Source organism: Poecilia reticulata, chromosome 12, assembly GCF_904066995.2.
Source record: "Poecilia reticulata chromosome 12, P_reticulata-male-v2, whole genome shotgun sequence".
Classification (NCBI taxonomy): domain Eukaryota; kingdom Metazoa; phylum Chordata; class Actinopteri; order Cyprinodontiformes; family Poeciliidae; genus Poecilia; species Poecilia reticulata.
In genome coordinates, this window is record NC_088841.1 from 26,800,476 (window position 1) to 26,821,154 (window position 20,679).

Genomic DNA, 20,679 nt, shown 5'->3' on the forward strand with positions numbered 1-20,679 from the left:
GGTTTGATGTTTCTTGGTCTAAATAACTGAATGTTGTCAGATTTTAGTGTATTTAGGTGAGTTTTGATGCTTTGTGGTTTTATATTGTCCACAGAAAAAGTTTGTGTAGCTGCCGCACATTTTCACCCATCCAAAAAGTTTGTGTATATTTACACAAACCTTGACGCAAAGTAAATTTTTATGCATGCCGACTTGTGCATAAAATATGGGACCGCAAATTTTTTGTACGCACACTGCTTTATGCATAAGGCCCCAGATTTGTGTAGTGTCCAACGGATACTGATTGATACTCTGGACAGACTCTCTCACCTCGGTTGTAGGTCTTAAGAGAATAGAAATCATTAACTTCTGGCTCGTCGTATTCTCTTATACTCCCGGATTCAATGATGCCATACGTGGAAGAAAAGCCACACAGTTAACAATCACAGCTCCACGTCATGTATTTTCAGAGTTTATTCTAACATTTAAAAGTATAAAATCACATTGCCAACACATACACTTCAAAACACACTAAAACAAACATTTACCTGACACACATATATAGGAAGGAAGGAAGGAAGGAAGGAAGGAAGGAAGGAAGGAAGGAAGGAAGGAAGGAAGGAAGGAAGGAAGGAAGGAAGGATTGGAGAAAAGCAAATCTGATTTGTTCCTCTGGGGCCCTTACTTTAATTCTAAAAGGTGTTTCCTTTGTTTTGATTTATGCAATTATGCGATTAAGGCGTGTTGTTCTCCTTGTATGGATAGACCCAGTTTTTAAATTACCTAGATGGGATGGTTTAAGTGATTTTGTCACCTGGTTTTAGACCTTATTCAAAGAGAAAGAGCAAAAGGTCATTTTCAAGCAGGATGTTCTCATGGCGATCACATCTGTGATCTCTTGAGTTGCTCTCTTGATAAACATTTGAACATAGACCCTAGTTGTCAGAAAGAAATTTATCTTTCACTTAAACCTTGCTTCTTTTCTTGCCTGAGCGATTAATCAAAAACAGATTCCTGTTTTAACCTTAAAATGACCTAGTGGTTTCAAGCGGGTAGAACACAGTCGTGACTTTGGATATATAGAACTGACACAATTATCTTCCCAAAAACTCTTACAATATACCAGAAATATTTATTACCAAAACATTAGTTTCTTAATCCTTTTGATTATAATAACCTAACATGTATTCATATGAGTCAGACACTAACTAGTACTTGTTAATATAAAAACCACAAATTAGACTAGTTCAAGACGTTAATTTTAACTAAATGGTATTCTAACTAAATTGCTATTATTTTAGTATTGTGTTATTTTATTTGTCCTTAAGTTTCAGTGTTTCTCTGAGGGAGATGACTTGAGATGTCTCCTTGCTGCTGCTCATTTGAGACACGGTCTGTGTGCCAAAGTTAATTTATGATGTGGTTCCTCCCTGATAACAGACATTCTTTTCTGCAGCCCTCTAAGATGTTATCCAAAGGACTCTTGCTTAATCCACTATTTTCACATGCCGTAAGATATAACTGTATTAAACACTAAGAATATTTATTTTCCTCAACAGTCTCTGCAGTTAATCCAGAGCGATCCTGGGCCTCTTGGCTGCATCTCTAATCAGTCTGCTCCTTGTTCCAGATGAAAGTTTAGAGGGACGGCTGGGTGTTGGTAGATTTGGTCTGATCCTCCTTCCATTTCAATCTGATCGCTTGCTCAGAGCTCCTTGAGATGTTGAAGCTTGGGAAATATTTTTGAATCCAAATCCACCTTTAAACTTCTCCAATAGCATCTTGGACCTGCCTGGTGTGTTCCTTGGTCTTCATGATGCTCTCTGCACTTTAAACAAGTGCACAAAGCAAGTGCATTTAGCATGACAATACATTAAAGACCTGCTGTTATTGTACCAACCTTCTAGACCCCTCAGGTTCTGGTTCTGCTCTGCATCCAGAACCAAACGAGGAGAAGCAGCATTCAACTTCTATGCACAATAAATCTGGAACAAACTTCCATAAAACTGTAAAACAGCTGAAATACTGTGCCTTAAAATCTCGACTTAAAACCATCTGTTTAGAGTTGATCTGAAATGTAATCAGTTACTGATTTAATGATGGCACCTGACTTAGTGTAATGATTTTGTGATTGTTGATTCAATGTTGCATGACTGTGCTTGTTATGATGTAAAGCACTTTGAAATGCCTTGCTGTTGAAATGTGCTACACAAATAAAATGATTTGATTTGATCAGTCATTTATGACAATATTGGATCATTCAGAGATCCAAACTGAACTTCTGGACTGAGTTTGCTGCACTGAAAGTAAAGGGGCCCAATAATATTGCACGCCCCACTTTGCAGTTTGTTAAAAAAAATGTTAAAATATCCAATAAAATTTGTTCCACCTCACGATTGTGTCCCCCTTGTTATAGATTCTTCACAAAATACAAATTTTAGATATTTATGTTTGAAGCCTGAAAAGCGGCAAAAGGCAGAAAAGTTCAGGGGGGTTGAATACTTTAGCAAGGCACTGTATGTATTGATTTAATTATTTGTAATTATATATTGCAATTTTAAAATAAGCTTACTTTCGGAGATTTTTGGATTTAAATCCTTGGTACTTAAACTACTTATCTCTTTTCATCTGAAAAGGCTTGAAGTAGTCCATTTTTATTCAAATTTTAAGATTAAAAATTTTGATTTTGAGAAGTCATTGCACATTCATTGGAAGTAGAACAGTCTTACAATGATGGAACATTTCTTAAAATATTAAATATTCAGTGGAGAAAAAAATCATTCATGCTCTTAAAAATGTTATCATTTTATAAAAAGGAATTATTTTCAGATCTAGTTAAGATCAAGAACATAAATTTGATATGCAAAACGTGACTTTGCAGCTGAACATTTTGTCTGTCTTCGCACCTGAAAACATTGGTTATGTGTGATATTTAATTTAGATCTTTTATTTTACTCTGTCTTTTGATAGGTGTTTTGAAGTTGTATACAAAATTTGTTTGCACTATGTGAATTAAATTTAAGAAGAATATTATAACATGAAACTAATAGATTAAACATTTTCACATGCCAGAAAAATCATTTGGTTTTGCTTCCTTTTACAGAACAGAACATCTTCCACCATCACCATGATCAGGGTACTCAATAACAACTCAGACAAAGAGTGAGTAACAAAAAATTAAGCAGTTAAAATAAGTCTACAGCATTACTTTTAAAGTGTTCTTTCCTTCATTTGTTTTTGCTTTTTCCTCACTTAACTCTTGAGTTCACAAATGGGGTCCACCCGACCCCACACACGTAAAACTCGTATCATTTGCTTCATTCCTCGCACGCACATGGGTTAAATGTTTATAATACTGACTTATTTTAACATGAAAGATATTCATATTAATTTTTTATTTACACATAATTAAAATCTGCATTTGTAAACTTAACTTAGAAAAACAGCTGTGTAACTTCAGTTGGTCCTATGTGAAGATATAACCACCACACTAGCCCCTCCCACAAATACTCAAAAGTTCACAATCACAGAAGATCCCAGAACATATAGTTTTTCTGGCGTTACTGGCTCAGTTAAAATTAGGTCATGATTCATCAAACAGAAAGAGAGACCGAGCTAAAACGGGCTCAATGGGAGAGCTCCCATCAAAGCTATTTGGCCAGAGTGCTGCCATCAGCCCTCTTTCATCCCATCTCTCCGCAGGAATGTGACCACTAGCGGTGTTCTGATAAGGCCTTTGATCATTATTGACCAATCTGAAAATATTAGTGATCTGTATTCACCAATTACTGTCTTTTGTTGCCAATCACAAAACTCCTATTTGAAAACAAAAGAAGATGAAGTAGATGAGTTTGTTAGACAGTTTGACTTGTACAAAAATGTAAATAATTTACCAAAGGGTACTATAAACTCCAGCAAAGGCTACCAGAACAAAACAGGGGTGTTGTATAGCACAGTGGATAGTGCGTGAACCCTGCATACAGAGGCTGCAGACCCTGGTAGTCCAGAGCTCAACTCTCGTCCTCGGTTCCCTTCACTTAGGGAAGATAACAGATATCTATTCCCTCAACCCTTCCTGTCAGAATACTGTAAAATTAGAGGCAACTTTTTGGCTTCAGAGTCAACCCCTCCACCCACAGCGCTTCCCCATTGTCCAACCATGACATCTACCATGCTCCTTCTGAGCATCACACTAAGAAGTTGAATGCAAGATTGCTATTGTAGGCCAAATTTCTATTTTTTCTACTGTGCACCATATATATTGCAAATTCCTAGTAGTCAATCGTAATGGCACTGTCATCTTCATGTGGCTGGTAAAGAACACTCCAATCAGTTGCTTCTAAAGAGTTTATATAAGTAAATGTTAAGGAGTGGCACAAGAAAACAAAAGATAATTAGATACAAAATATTACAGATTGGGAAGAAAAATGGGGAATGGCCCTTTCTGATTTCAGGGACTATTTTGCAACCTCACTATTAATAAATATGCTACTTTGATGTAATGCAAGACAAAGCTAGATGGAAGGAAAGCAAGAAAAACCCAGGGTTAAAGTAATTATTGATATGGTAAAAAACGTTTCAGGAATGTGGTATGCAAGATATGCATCTCCACAGGTGGTCTGCTTATAATACTAGATTCCCTCAACTGACCTCAACCTTTGGCATTTCTTCTAAATGGCAGTGGGACTAAAGAGGTTCTGAACATCTTGGCCCTGCTGCTAGTCCTTCACACCACCACCACTCTCCTCATGGAGTCCAACTACAAAGACATTTTTCTTCAACAGCATGGCAACCAATGAGTGATAAAGCATATGCATACTAGTCTATTTTATTGTTTAGATGCACCCCCAGCCAGGGCCGGCCTAAGGCATAAGCTGCTTAGGGCCCTGGGCCGCTAGCCCTGTGGAACAATTTTTTAAAGTAATGATTTTTATGTGATTATATTAACAAAAACACATAAATTCATTATAAAGTTGTGACTTATTTTTTTTTACAATAATATATATTTGATAATGTATGTAGAAATCTTATATGGACAAAAAGAAAGATTAAAAAAATAAATTGCTCTTGGGGGCCCCCCGGTGGCCGCGGTAGGTACCGGACTGCACGGTGATATAAACTGGAATGAGCAAAGCATCCAAACCTCCAAAGCTCCGGTGGAAGATAAGTTAGTAAAACAATGTCGCAAAAAATAGCTTCTTCAGGGAGAAAGAAAAGAAAGGGGAAGAAAAGGAAAGGAGAGAGAATAAAGACAAGATTTTTCTTGGTAATGTCCTATTTATCAGAAAGATTTGTGGAGCCACCAATACAAACTTAGCTTAATAGCAACCTGGAACGGTCCAGTTAAACAGCCAAACATTTATGCTAGAATGTTTGTTTTGTGTGAAATGAATTTTAACTTTAAACGAGTTGATTCTCATGGTGGCTCTGTATATTTGAGGGTTTTTTGGCTTCAAAACGCCGAGTTTGATAACATTTGATAATTAAAACTTCTCAATGTTTGACATTGTCTAGCAAAATGTTTTACATCAGGCTACATGACCACTACATTATCAATGAGCTGTAGTTTATTGATAATGAACTACAGCTAACTATATATTAGTTTGCTGCTGAGCATGATGTTTTATGTATCTAAAACAAACATTACTTTTACATCAATTTACAAGTTATGTGAAACTGCTCCAATTAAAATTGTTTGAAGCTCAGTACCAATGCACATTCTCAGGTGAGAAAGGCTTACCTGGTGTAAATTACATCTTTATCTATTGTAATTACACCTAACCGAAATTTATTTAATCACAGAATGTTATGAATATGTGTGTAGGGCTGCACCATTGCAGTTTTCTGGCCGATCGCCAATTACCAATCTTTAAAAAGCTTTACCTGTCGATTTAGATTTTTGTCGATACCATTTTTTTTTGTCTGAAATGTCGCTAAACGTAGCAAGAAAGTCATTGACTTGGAAACAGTGGGGTGAATATTGTTAACTGTAAAGGTTCAGACCTGACCTGGTGGGTCTGTCAATCAAACCTCTCACTGCACAGCAGAAGAGGACAGAGGCTGATTTATAAACCTTTGCTGAGGTGCATAACATTGGCTTCACATGTAAGCATTTTCCAATCATCCATCCCCAAAGTTAAGGAAGTCGGCGCCAATAAATGCACCAGCCAACACATGTATCTTATATTATATGTGTATATTTTCAGTGGTGGAGAAAGTACTCAAAAAATTTACTTAAGTAAAAGTACCAATACACAGACAAAAATGTAATCAATTAAAAGTAAAACTACCACATTAACATTTTACTTTAGTAAAAGTATAAAAGTACTGGCTTTTAAAAATACTTGAGTATTAAAAGTAAAAGTACTTGCTGAAGGCATTACCAAGTGGCTAATATCATTAAGTGTACGATCGCATGTAATTTTAATACATCAGAAATGTGCCATTTTATTGAACAATACCACAAATAAGCATGTTTATTATGTTTACTCTCTGTAACATAGAACTTAGATATGTGACTCTATGCATCTTAATTTCAGGGATGGAAACATCTCGTCTCCTGTCCTAACATAACATGAACTTCACTTTTTTGCCACTAATGGCTTTTATTTTGAAAGAAATCCAACTGAAAGGTGGGGAGGACATGGAACCAACGAGCTACGTAGCAGAGTTGTAGTCTAGAACACCAAACCCGAGACCAAATCAAGATCAAGACCAGCACCCCGCGCTACATGACATAATAAAATTAAGTGCACCTAACAAAATTGTTTCTCAAATGGATCTGAAAGATCCACGTTCCCATAAAACACCTAGATATTAAATACTAAGAGCTGAGATAAATTTAACCAGTATGAATTCAAACTCTTCTTCATTCGGTTTTGCTTCCATCTCCAGTGACAGGTGATGAAAACAAAGAGCAATGAGCATGCTCTGTGTTCTTATGTTCTTGTTTTATTTATTCGTGGTCTCTCTCTCTCTCTTTCATCCTCTGAGCTCGGGTCCTCTACCAGAGGGCCTGGGAGCTTGAGGGTTCTGCACAGTATCTTGGCTGTGCCTAGAACTGCACATTTCTGGACTGAGATGTCTGATATATATAATCTTTGAATGAAATAAAATTATAGCTACTGCAGTGTATGCAGAGCATTACACTGCAGAACAGCTCTCAGTGAGGCTTCAGTCCTATATTAAGCACTTTTTAGTGTACGAAAGGACTAGGCAGAATAAATCAGAAGACTAAATTCGTCTACTGGAGCTATTGTCAGTAATCAATAAAAACAATGCAAAAGAACTGCTTTCAATACCATGTATTTTAAAGAGAAAATTAAAGTGACCACCACAAGACAAACATACATAGAACCCAAAAATAAACACAAAATAAATATACACAGTACTGCAGTAGATTTTCCATATATGTGTGCACAACAGACTTAAATTTCCCCACTGCACAGTGTCTGACCAACACACATTTGAAAAGTCCTAGTTGAACTCTCCAGATATTTGAGATGATGTCCAAGCGCAAGTCGTTTCAGTTGTAAAGATGAATAGTGGATAGTGCGTCCGAATGGTAAGATGGAGAGGGAAATGATACAGACCATCAGCCTCCTACCAGATCAGTATGGAGTGAATCTCAGGTTCTCCTGGCCCCAGCCAGTTGTCAGAAGCTTGTCATCCTTTAACCTTAAAAGGGGTCACCTGGCCTGTATTAAAATAAACAGGACTAGTAAATTACCGGCCTGCTAGTCAACTAGACTTTTTCAGTTACAGAAATAAATGCATTTTATCCCAAATATAATCTTTCAGACAAAATAAAGATACCATTTATCTCATTATCTTAAACACATGTCGAGTTTAAGAAGTTAGATCATATGACAATTGATGATCAACAATTAGCACTGGCTACCGCCACCAACATGCTAAACAAACAAAACAACATTGTGTTCACTACTCACCAATTCCATTTATAGTTCAGTGCATGACAACTTCATGGCTCCAAGCTCACTGGATGTTCAGATCTACATGATTTTATATAGTAAGTTTTAAAAAGTGCATAAACAAAGAGAGGAACTAATTGTTTGGAAGCACAAACGTGTAGCTCCTTTGTCTCCAACTCTCCCCCTCACACCTGACTGAGAAAGCTGGAGCAGGCCTGAATAACTACTTTAGGTGTGTTAATTGGCTGAATGCACGGTGTGACTGACTGTCACTCTAACCAAAGGAGCAGCAAAGGCGGAATTAAGGGCAGTTGTTTACCCTGGGTTACATATAGGATTTAGTAAAGATCCGTCCAGAAGAATCGGATCGTTCCTGAATGTCATATTACTATATTGCACTTTGGTCACAGCGTTGTCCCATATCTGCGACACCTCAGTCAACACCTCCACACAATAATTCAGCGCATGAGTGACTTTTTTTCATCAGATGCAACATGTGTGTCTCAGTCAGTACAGCTAGCTTTGCTAGCATCACGTCCACGGAGCTTACATTTCTTTAAGCTTTCCTTCTAAGTGACGCTAACTGTTGTGAAAGTGAAACGCTGCCGATTTTACATGTCACCATATCTTATGATTTATGCAGCGCTATTATATTACTGATGATTAGACAGACATCTTCTCCCGTTCAGAGGAAACCACTGCGCATGTCTGGAGCTCCGCGTGCGAGTAAAGGTGGAGGCGATGGGTGACAACAGTCACGTTATTGCTCGGATTTTATGGCACCACCTTAAGTCCCTGAACTTCACATTCTAACGGAAAAAAACAGCAATGTGACTTTGTAACGAGTAACGCGACAGTTTTGTAGAAATGTAGTGAAGTAGAAAGTACAGATACTTATTCTAAAATGTAGTGGAGTAAAAGTAGAAAGTATCCATTATTAAATCTACTTAAGTACAGATACACGAAAATTGTACTTAAGTACAGTAACAAAGTACAAGTACTTCGTTACTGTACTAAAGTACAATTTTACTTCCCACCACTGCATATTGGATATAATGTAAACATCACTGTCAAAGATGCAATAAGTTTAGCAGGTTTTTGAATTAGCTAATGATCTGTTGATTGCACCCAGTCCACAATATTAACAAAACTAGAGGGCCCCAAAACCAAATTTCACTTAGGGCCCCATGAAGGCTTTGGCCGGCCCTGCCCCCAGCTACTAATAGCTCTGACATTTGGGTGTACAGGAACTTTTCCTGCCTGTATCAAAGGCCTGGTTCACAGGGTAGACGGGCCCTGTTGTGTGCCTTCCTTGGGATATGTTAAAAGCTCTGAAAGAGGAAGGCGTTCCCTGTCTGGCAGCAGACTCGGCTTGATGTTCCAGGCACACCTTCAAAATACTTTTGGTCCTACCAGGTATGAGCTGGATTCAGTTGACAGCTCCGTCCCTCTCTTTACTCGAGTGTGCCGTTAACACTTGGCATTCGTCAACAACTCATTAGGTGGACATGAGAGTTGCGCAACACAAAAAATCCCCCAGCCAGAACATGGTGCATTAAGTAAAACATAATTTGACAAAGCTTCGAGGCAGTAAATTTTTTAATAACTAAAGCACTCGAATCGTTCGAGGAATCATTACAGCCCTACTGTTTTTATTTGCATACAGTGCAGTTAGGATTAATGTGTTTACTCAGGACGCATTAAAACACCACTTCTGGACAAAGCATTTAGAGCAGGAGGCTTAAAAGTTGAACTTTCAAAACTTATGTTGATGCCACTGCCGAAAAAACATCTGTAATACCAAATCTTGCTATATTGCATTTTTTTTGCACCAAATGCATGGCCAGCCACTGGAAAATACACATGCATACACATTAAAATTGACAAAAAACAGTTATCATAATACTATATTTGTGAGTACAAAGTTTTCTAACACTAACAATGAAAAAATATAGTCAAGCTAACATATACTCAGTAAATTTCTTTTGACAATTACACCCATAACTCTTTTAGATTCAAATATTTGGACAGACTAAGTTCACCCAAATCTTCAGGTACCTCTTTGAATCTTGTTTTTCCAAAGGCTAGGGAGTTATAATGTGTCTTTAGAATATTCTGTAACACTCAGGTTTTAAAAAATAGTTTACTGTATAACTTAAATTATGGTAGAGAAAGAAATGTCTCCACATTCTTGCATCTAATGGTTTTGTTCAAATCTGAATGCAGCACTAAAAAACCTAAAAAGAATAGCACAATAAAATTAATAAATCACTGACTTTCTCTACAGGAATGGGACAACCAGGTACAAGGACATCATTTCTAAAAGTAGACTGATCTGTTCAGGACCACCTGCAGTCTACCAGGTGAAACCGAAGAAGGAAATTATTGAGACTCTGACCAAACTGACAATTGGAGAGAGAAATTTAAACAAGGCAAATAGAGCCATTTTACTTGTTGGTGAAACAGGAGCAGGGAAGTCCACTCTGATCAACGCTCTGGTCAACTACGCCATGGGAGTGAAGTTTGAGGATGAAATCTGGTTTCAGATCGTAGAGGAGGAGAAAAAAAACAAACAACAAGTCTAACCTCAGATGTGATCATCTATCAGATCTTTGGCTATGAAGATCAAATTCTCCCTTTCTCTCTGACTATCATTGATACTCCTGGATATGGAAACACCAGAGGAATCAAGCATGATGCCATCGTCAGTGAAAGATTACTGGATCTGTTTGCAGCAGAGGATGGAGTTATTGAGATCAATGCAGTCGCTCTGGTGATGAAGGCCAGTGATAACCGACTGAGTGACCGACTGCGTTACATATTTAATTCAGTGATGTCTCTTTTTGGAAGAAACCTAGAGAACAACATTGTGGCTCTCATCACTCACTCAGATGGAAGACAGCCTAAAAATGTTCTTCAAGCTCTTGAGAAAGAAGGAATTAGAAGTGCAAAAAACGAAGAAGATGAGGCTGTTCATTTCCTGTTCAACAACCGCCAGGAGGATGAACGAACAGAAGAAGATCCTGAATATCTGAAGCATCTTAGCAAGATATCAGAGAGAGGTTTCAGAGCATTCACAGATTTACTGGAAAAATCTGCTCCCCAAAGACTGAAGACAACAACTAAAGTTCTGAAGGAACGCAGAAAACTGACAGCCTCCATCCAGGACCTGGAGGACAGAATTAAAAAGATTGAATTGAAAGAGACAGAAATCAAGCAGATTAAAGAAGATCTAAAGAGAGCTGAGGATGAAAATAATCATGTAGTGATGGTAGATGAAGTTTATAAAGAGAAAAAACTATTAAAGGTGGCAGTTGGGGTATTTTCTTTAATGAAGGAGCTGTCTGTTGTACAGTCTGTGAGGAGACCTGTCACTATCCATGCACATTAGCCTCAAAGCCTGAAAGATGTGATATCATTCAAAGTGGTCACTGTACTGTCTGCACTGGGAAGTGTCCTGTATCAGATCATGTTAAAGAGAACTGGATCTATGAAGTAAAGATAAGAAAAGTTCAGAAGACAAAGCGAGAGATGAAACAGACGAATGACAAGGAAACGTCAGAAAGTCAGAAAAAGGCGAGCCTCTTACAGAGCTCTGAAAATGAACTGAAACAACTGACTGCAGAGAAGACACAGCTTGTTGATAAAGCCTACCAACATGTTCTGAAACTGGAGCAGATGGCACTGCAAGTTAAATCTTTGAACACCTACCTCCACATTGACTTTCTGCTTGAGAAGATGAAAGAGAAAAGAGACACAGAGAAGGTCAAGAAACTAGAGGAGATGAAAAGTCGGCTGTATGAAGGAACAGACTTCATCCAACTGCCAAATGTGAAAGGAGATGAGAAAGAAAATGACTAACACATGAAGCAAAATAACTGTCCTGTTTTTCAATTTAAGACAACAGTTTCTTTGTACATGTAGTAAAGAGAGTACCATTATTCTCCAAGAGTTATACAAATTTACACAGCTATTTTATCAGTGTATGCTTTAAAGTTTTAAATTTAATTCTTACACAAACTGCATCATAACGTGTGATATTACCTTTACTATGGTGAAGAGTGTCCATTTATACATGGCATAAAAACAGTACCAGTGAATCAACATGAGACAACCTCAAAATAGTATGTGTTAACCCTTAGTTTTTAGTATGATAAAACTTGCTTGCTTCTTTGCCATTATATTGTAAATCACGTGAAGGTGGATTTTTTTGGCTGTGGTAGGACCTAAAGTATATCAGTGAATTTCTATTCACTCAAAGGTCCTATACATACTGCAGCATTGGCAACTGAAATGGACTGGCATGTGCAGGGTTTCCCCTGGAAAACTTGCTAAGCCCGGTAGTTAGGGCACCTTTATGGAATGAGTTTTGGGGGCCCCCTTCCTGTTGAGAACATCAGCACAACTAACAGTTTCAATGTTGATTAGATAGAATGCTGGAGAGGGCTCAAAGTTTAATTGGTCTATCTTTCAATGACAACAGATTTATATTTGCTGAGATGCATTTGTGAACAAACCAAACTCATAGCATCAAACTATAATTACCTTTGCACTTTTATAAAGCAAACTTTCCAATTAAATGTTAAATTTAAGTGTTACACCATTTAAAATCTTAAATTATTTCTGCTAAAACAGTCAAATTTTAAAGCATTCTCTTCTCAATAAATAAATGTTAAAATTCAAGTACTTATGGGAATCCCTGAATGTCTGGGGGTCCTAAAGCAGCTGAGTAGTTCCCTTTCGGCCAGCTTGTCAACATATAATTCTTCAGAGGAAAATCACTTGTTACTCACTAATGCTATAAGCAATATTAAACATGTATGCATTAGCCGTGAAAATGGAGCAGCAAATGCAAACTACACAACATAAAGATTGCATTGAAAGGTTGAGATTAAAAGAGAGCCACTGTTACTGGCATCAGATTTGGGTGAATCTGAGCCAGCAATTATTTAAATATTAACAGAGTCCACGCCTCCAGCAAGAAATGGTTTCTCAATAGTTTAGGGTTCATACCCTGTGGTTGAAGCAAAGCATAGGTCAAGAGGTTGGTTTTAACCACGCTACAGCAATGGACGGAGTGAGTTCACATCTGTTTCGCCCAAACTTATCTCCCAACATTAACAAGTGACAGCTAAGTGTTTCTGACCTGAGTCCAACAGCATTATATCATGAATCAACTGGGTTCATGAAGTCAGGGTGACATTGTTTAGTGGGCAGAAAGAAGAATATTGGAACTACATTAGTTTCATTACGTATACTCAGTAACTTTCTTTTGACAAATAATTACACCCATAAGTTGTTTAGATTCAAATACTTGAACAGACCATGACATAATTTAACCCAAATCTTTGGGTACTTCCTTGAATCTGTATTTGTTTTTTCAAAAGCAAGGTAGTTAAAAATATAATTTGCTGTATAACTTGAATTAAATTATGGTAGAGAAAGAAATGTCTCCACATTCTTGCATCTAATGGTTTTGTTCAAATCTGAATGCAGCACTAAAAAAACTAAAAAGAATAGCACAATAAAATTAATAAATCACTGACTTTCTCCACAGGAATGGGACAACCAGGTACAAGGACATCATTTCTAAAAGTAGACTGATCTGTTCAGGACCACCTGCAGTCTACCAGGTGAAACCAAAGAAGGAAATTATTGAGACTCTGACCAAACTGACAATTGGAGAGAGAAATTTAAACAAGGCAAATAGAGCCATTTTACTGGTTGGAGAAACAGGAGCAGGAAAATCTGCTCTGGTCAACGCTCTGGTCAACTACAGCATGGGAGTGAAGTTTGAGGATGAAGTCTGGTTTCAGATCGTAGAGGAGGAGGACAGTCAGACATCAGATGTGATCATGTATCAGATCTTTGATGGTCAAACTCTGCCGTTCTCTCTGACCATCATTGATACTCCTGGATATGGAAACACCAGAGGAATCAAGCATGACGAACAAATCAGTTTAAGAATGTTGGACTTATTTCGATCAGAAGATGGAGTTCGTGAGATCCATGCAGTGGCAATGGTGATGAAGGCCAGTGACAACAGACTAAGTGACAGATTGATGTACATCTTTGATTCTGTGATGTCTCTGTTTGGAAACGACATGGAGAAAAACATTGTGGCTCTCATCACTCACTCAAATGGAAGAACACCTAGAAATCCTCTTAAGGCTCTAGAAGTAGCAAATATTAAATCTTCTAGAGACAAGTTTATCTATTTTCTGTTCAATAACTGCCAGCATGAAGACAGAACAAAGGAGAGAGAGTTCCTGGAACGTGCCAATCAAACATCACTTAAAGGCTTCAATGAGTTAATAAAATTTATAGATAAAACCAAACCTCTACCACTGGAAACAACAGTGGAGGTTCTGAATGAACGGATCAGAATGATGGCCTGCATCCAGAACCTGAAGGACAGAATCAAGATGACTGAACAGAAACAAAAAGAAATCGGGCAGTTTGAAGACATTCTGAGAAAACATAATGCTGAGGTGAAGGAGAATGCAAACTTCACTATAGAAGTTGATGAGCCCTACAAAGAAAAAGAACCAATCAGTGGTGGAATGTGGTGGTGGGTGTTTTTAGAAGGAGCCGTCACCTGTAATACCTGTGAGGAGACCTGTCACTATCCTGGATGTACAATGGCCCGGAAACCAGAACACTGTCAGATCATGATGGATGGTTGCTGTACAGTTTGTACCAACAAGTGTCCTGCATCAGATCATGTCAAAGAAAACTGGAGATATGTGACAAAGACCAGAAAAGTTCAGAAAACCCTGAATGATGTGAAGGAGAAATATGAGAATAAAAAAGCACAATGTGAGAGTCTTTTGATAAACCTTGAAGAAACAACTAAAATACTGACAGCAGAGAGGTCGATGCTGCTGGATGAGGCCTACAGTCATGTTATCAAACTGGAGAAAATCGCCCTGAAGGTTGACTCGGTGTCTACTTTGGTTCATCTGGACTTCCTGATAGAGAAGACTAAAAAAAAAGGAGACCAGGAGAAGGTCAAGAAATTGGGGAAGATAAAAAACCAACTGAGTGAGGCAACAAATAGAGCACTAATATATGCAAAAATAAGATCGCCAGAATAAGATGCAGCACTCAGATCAATATGTTACTAAATTAAGTACAGAAACTCTGCATCACAACTATTAAATACTAAAAGACAAGAATGGTTTAATTCTTTCCAATATCTCCACCACAATGGGCAAGAACAAATAGTTAACATCAATTGAAAGATACAGTGATTAATCTGCACAAGAAACAAAGACTCAAATAGCATCACCAGGACACTGGAAAGGATAGATTCATCCCTGCCTCTAGAGGAAGAGGTCTGATCTTGTTTTATGGCCTGTAGAGTTTTAAGATATTGCCATTTTCAATATAAGATGTTGTTTGCGTCCGATTAAACTATGATCTTCATGATGGAAAAAACAATTAATTCCAAAGAATTTTACATAGAACACTCAGGTCTTACCAAAAATGTGAAAAATAATTTTGCTCCTGAAATTGTCTCACAGTATTCAATTAATATCATCATAAATTGATTGAAGACAGGTGGTGGTTTATTGTTTTTCATGTATTGCCCTTTAAACTGCAAACTTGTTGAAAACCAAAGGAACAGTGGCTTCTTGATGGCAGAACTTCGCTTAAGTTTTGTTTCCTTTGAGTTCACATGTATTCTGTGCAACCTCTAATGTTTTCTTTTTAGTTTTAAAATCTGATATTTCTGTTGCAATACTTCTTTCTCGTTTATGTTTATTTTTCACATTATCCTTGCTAGTACAAAGCTTTCAGATTGTTTTTTTTCTGTTTTCTATTGCTTTCTGTACCTGGCCAGATATTATCTTGTTTCACTTTCTGGTATTAGAATGTTGAAAACAAACCAGACATTTGAACCTGCCAAAGAGTGAAATATCAGTAAATGGAGCAGAATAAAATGTGAACATAAATTTTTCCAACCTTGCTGACCATTTTATGTAGGCAGAACAGAGTATATCTGGAGATTAAATATCAAAGTTCAAGGTTCATGTTAAATCAGATTATCTAAATATTATTGTCACATCTTCTCTTTTCCAGTGGCAACAAGAATTAAAAGACATTTACAAGCTAAAATTAAATATTATGCAACAGTTAGATGCAGAGATACAAGTGCTTACAAAACTACTAAAGACTGTACTAAAATCTAATTATACTTGTTTTAATAGTTTGTTTAGATCTAGATTACACCTTCAGTAATGATGCTTGTGTGCTTTGACTGGATGTGAACATCAACTAAAATAGTTTAAACATATTAATGGTCAGAAATTACTAGAATTTATAAAAAAATTTCATGAATAAAACTTAAAATGATTGATTATAAAGCAAAGATGAGTTGAGTTTACTTAAAGAGCATAATTCTAATAAGATCGTTTGTAGAAAAGAAAAGATGCTGATATTGGACATAAGCAGATTTTTTTTTGTTGTTTTAACTGAAATAACTCCTTAGCATCTGAGAAAATATCAGGTCAAAACTCTCCACTATCTCCACAACAGCAGAGAATGACTCCAAGGACATGAAACCACCATTTGGAAGCAGCGTCGACTAAACTTAGATTGTCTAGTTTACATCTGCAGTGAGCAACAAACTCTTCACATCTACAACTGCTGAACAGATTGGTGGAAATTGGTCAAGCAAGAGAGGGAATCATGGACATAGGAGCTTTCCACAATCTGTATCCAAAGAGACGATTGGAGTGTAAAGGACCTTAAAAGTGGGAAGAAAGTCCTTATAAGGTTGCAGTGGAGCAGAACATCAACACTTCCTCCTGCAGAGACTGTTCTCCTTTCTTTATGTTTTTTCATTATTTTAGCATGTAATCCCTCCATAAGCTAATCAAGATTATCTATATCTACTCCTGTAAAATCTTAAAATAGTGATGTGAACAGTCGTGGCTATTGAAGTTGGTATAACTGCTTTTTGCTTTTAATAAATCTACATTTTCTTTTTATAATCAAATCCTTGAATCAGTTTTTTTACAAGTGTCCTTCAATTAGGTTTGTTGTAACACATTCTGCTTGATAAACCCAAGAAATTGTAATAATACTATTGTCATAGACCATTTTTAACATTATAATGCAAGTACACACTCAAAGAATAATAAAACCATAAGGTCTAAATAAGAACAGGAATGCAAATGGAAATTGAACTCATTTTAATGGCTCACATAATTGACTTACTGCTTATTGTGACAGGCTGACTTTCATTTATAAAAACTTTCAAAATTGGCAAACATCAGTGTTTCTCAATTCCAGGCCCTCCTGCTCTGCACGTTTTAGGCGTTTCCCTTCTGTCACCTGGACTGAGTCTCTGGGTGATTAACAGCCTGCTGTTCTTGATGGCTGCAGAAGAGGTCATGCTGTTCTGGAATAGAGGCTCATCTAACACATGCAGAGCAGGACTGAGGATGACTGGACCTGGGAAGCTCTGGCAAACAGAAATATTTAGATTCAATTTTTTAACATGGATTAAAAATTTAAAGGTAAATTAAAGAAATGATACAATAAACAATACCCACACATTTTTAAGTGCAAATAAATGACTTTTCTGAAGCTAAACAAAAGATTAGAAATCAATATATGAATATTTTAATATTATAGCCTAACATTTGACGCTACCATGTTTCCCCAAAAGTAAGACAGTGTCTTACTTTCTTTTATCCCCAAAAGCCCCACTATGTCTTACTTTCGGGGTATGTCTTATATTGGAAAATTTTTTAGATTTTTTGTTTTAACCATAAAATTAACATTTGTTAACAACCTGAACAGTATTGTATTACCGTATTTTAAGCAGGAGGCGGCAGTGACAAGTGCAGGGGACGGCGCGGTGACGTATGGAGAGGGGGACGGTGCGGACGTGGGCAGGAGGCGGTGCGCAGCTAGATGAGAGGGAGGCGGCAATACCCCCGTGTTTCATATGTCTTACTTTCGGGGTACGGCTTATATTAGCCGACCCACCTTGAAGCCCCCGATACGTCTTACAATCGAGGGTGTCTTACTATCAGGGAAACACGGTACAATACTTTGGCATAGAAAAGAGTTCAAGGTTGACTCAACGTTTGCTTTATAATGTTCATTTTATTTATTTGTTTGAGTTTTGTTGAATTTCCCCCCACCCCAATGACCAGATTTGTTTTGATTGCTGCACCAGAGATCAGAACACCTACCTTTCAGATAACCTACCTTGGTTTTCCTGTGTGGGGCAATACGTGTAGAACATTTTGACCTCCATAGTTTCCATTTCCTTGAACTCCAGTCTTCTATGAATTGAGGACCAGTTACACTACGTAGCAAACTTATCCTACCTTGGTTTTCCTGTGTGGGGCAATACGTGTAGAACATTTTGACCTCCATTGTTTCCATTTCCTTGAACTCCAGTCTTCTATGAACTGAGGACCAGTTACACTAGGCAGCAAACTTATCCTACCTTGGTTTTCCGGCATGGAGCAATCTGCGTGGAACATTGCTCCACGCCAGCAAATGGACAACCAGTTTAAGTCCATATGATGATTTCAAAGTCTTCATCTCGACAAGAGCTAATGATCAGCACCTCCACTTCTTTTTAGTCCATATAACATTTAGTATTCATGCTGAAAATGACTAAACATTTAATTCTCAACCATTAGCTCAAAATTATCCATTACCAGACAAATCTACAAATATGACATTGTACCTTTAAACTTGTAGGGCAATGTTTTGATGGCCATCATATTGGGTGGGATGCCCAGCTCACCCAGGTATCGTACTTCCTCCATTTTCTAGAGCTTCCTCTGAAGAAAAGGCCATGAGAAAACATATTTTATGTAAAACATCCTGTTCATTCACAAATCTATCAATATTTGTGCTTTCATGTGTCTGTCTGAAAGGCTTGATGTGGCAACTTTAAATAAACTCCTTCAGATGGCCATTAGTGTCCAGTTCCAGGTATTAAACCATACTTCTGTGGATTTCTGATGTAAAACACTGAAAGATTGATAAAAACACAGAAAGGGTTTAAAAAAAGATTAAAAACACAAGGTTAAACATAAAGACGGGAGTCAGTGGATGATCTCTAGGAGAACATGGAGTTATTTGCAGTAGTAGTTCAAACGACGCCCCCTGCAGGAAGAAAGGTGCCATAGCTAAGAGAACAAAGTGTGATCCTCCTGAAGTACTTTAATTACCCTCAACTTCTCTGATGGGTAATGGACTGGACCTTGTTTTACTAATGCAGGTGTCAGAAGAAAAAAATCAATATTTATTTATTAAACTTTTCGTCATCACATTTTCTTTCATAACTGCTTAAAAACGAGTAAATATCAGATTCTTAAGCTAATGCAGGGAAACTATACTGAGGTGGAAGTTAGCTAATCCATTGTTCTTAGAGTACATTTTCTAATGTTCTTCATATAAAAATAATGAGAATATTTAGCTTAAAGCCTGTAGAGCTGACGGCCACAACATGGATTTGACACCAACCTCATAAAAATGTCAATCACTTGGATTTAATGACGTGTTTTAGATTAGAAGACAAACTAGACATGTCCAACTTATTCATGCTAACACTATGAAGCTACAGACTTTGCCAGCCTGTGACAATAAACATTTACTGCTTTCACCCAAGGAAAAGAACAAGGAACAATATTTAAAATGTACTTACAGAAACTAAATCTCTTCTCTACAATGTACAAGTTTATATAAATATGAGTCAGAGAGACGTGAAGAAAGTAACCGACTAACTTCAAAATAAAAGTCTGAGAGCTACGGTTACAAGTTTATATTCTAAAACTCAGATTGTGGATCAAACAGCTTGAACATTACCTCTGTGACCTCTAACCTGTAGTTCAGCAGATGTCTCCACCGTGTTTGAATCTCTCCTCTAACAGTCGTCGTGTAGAAAAGATGAAATTACAAGAGATGGGGCGTAGAAAAGATGAAATTACATGAGATGGGGCGTTCTTCCGGCACCAACAATTGGTTGTAGGATCTGAATAAATGTTGTTTCCCATTAATAACTGCAGTAGATGATACTGACAAGTATGGAAACCAGTTTCTCAAGTATTTAGATTTACTTTCAAACAAAAATTAGGATGATGTAAATTTAAAAACAAGATTTAAAATTCCTGTTTTTTATCTTTGAAATCTAAATGAAAGTCCTTATTTTAATCCCGAAACTTCAGTTCAATATTTACATTTGTCAGTAAAGCCAAACTAAATCACTTAATGTTTATATATTTCAGTTCATAAAATACATAAACATAGAGAAGTTGGCAGCCATTTATATTTCCTTTTTACTGCAAAATCAAAGCTAATGTTCAAACTTGAACTTCAGATTCCAACATACCGGCTGCATCCAAACATCCAGGTCACATGACCACAGCAGAATCCTCATCAGCTCATCGATTCTCAGCAGAGAAAACAAACCAGCACAGCCAGACGCTTTGGCCTTCATCAGCAGCTTTAGCATCACCAACCACAGCAGCTCTTACCTTGAGACGTCTTCTCGGTCCGCCGCTCCAGCAGCTGCTTCACTGACCTCTAGATGAGTCCAGCAGATCCTCCCAGTGTCCATCCTCCATCTGATTCCTGACGCCGTGTTTGTTTCTCAGAAGGTCATTTCCTTCCTCCACTCACTGCTTCGTCTGGGTTTCTCCCATGTAGGTGGATTATTCCTCTGGCAGAATTTCAACCTGATCAGTGAACAGAAGCAGAAGTTGTTAATGACGTCGACTTTCTGTGTTTTTTT

The 20,679-nt window shown here is 37.4% G+C and overlaps 1 protein-coding gene and 1 pseudogene across 1 annotated transcript; both read left to right on the forward strand.

Moving 5' to 3' along the window:
• The first annotated feature begins 10,199 nt into the window (after positions 1 to 10,199).
• On the forward strand, positions 10,200 to 11,771 carry LOC103460268 (uncharacterized; annotated as a pseudogene).
• Positions 11,772 to 13,469: 1,698 nt separating this feature from the next.
• On the forward strand, positions 13,470 to 16,504 carry LOC145554336 (uncharacterized). Its single transcript, XM_081613903.1, has 3 exons — positions 13,470 to 13,482; positions 13,524 to 14,519; positions 16,452 to 16,504. The coding sequence occupies exons 1-3, from the start codon at positions 13,470 to 13,472 to the stop codon at positions 16,502 to 16,504; spliced, it is 1,062 nt and encodes a 353-aa protein (XP_081470029.1).
• Positions 16,505 to 20,679: the final 4,175 nt, after the last annotated feature.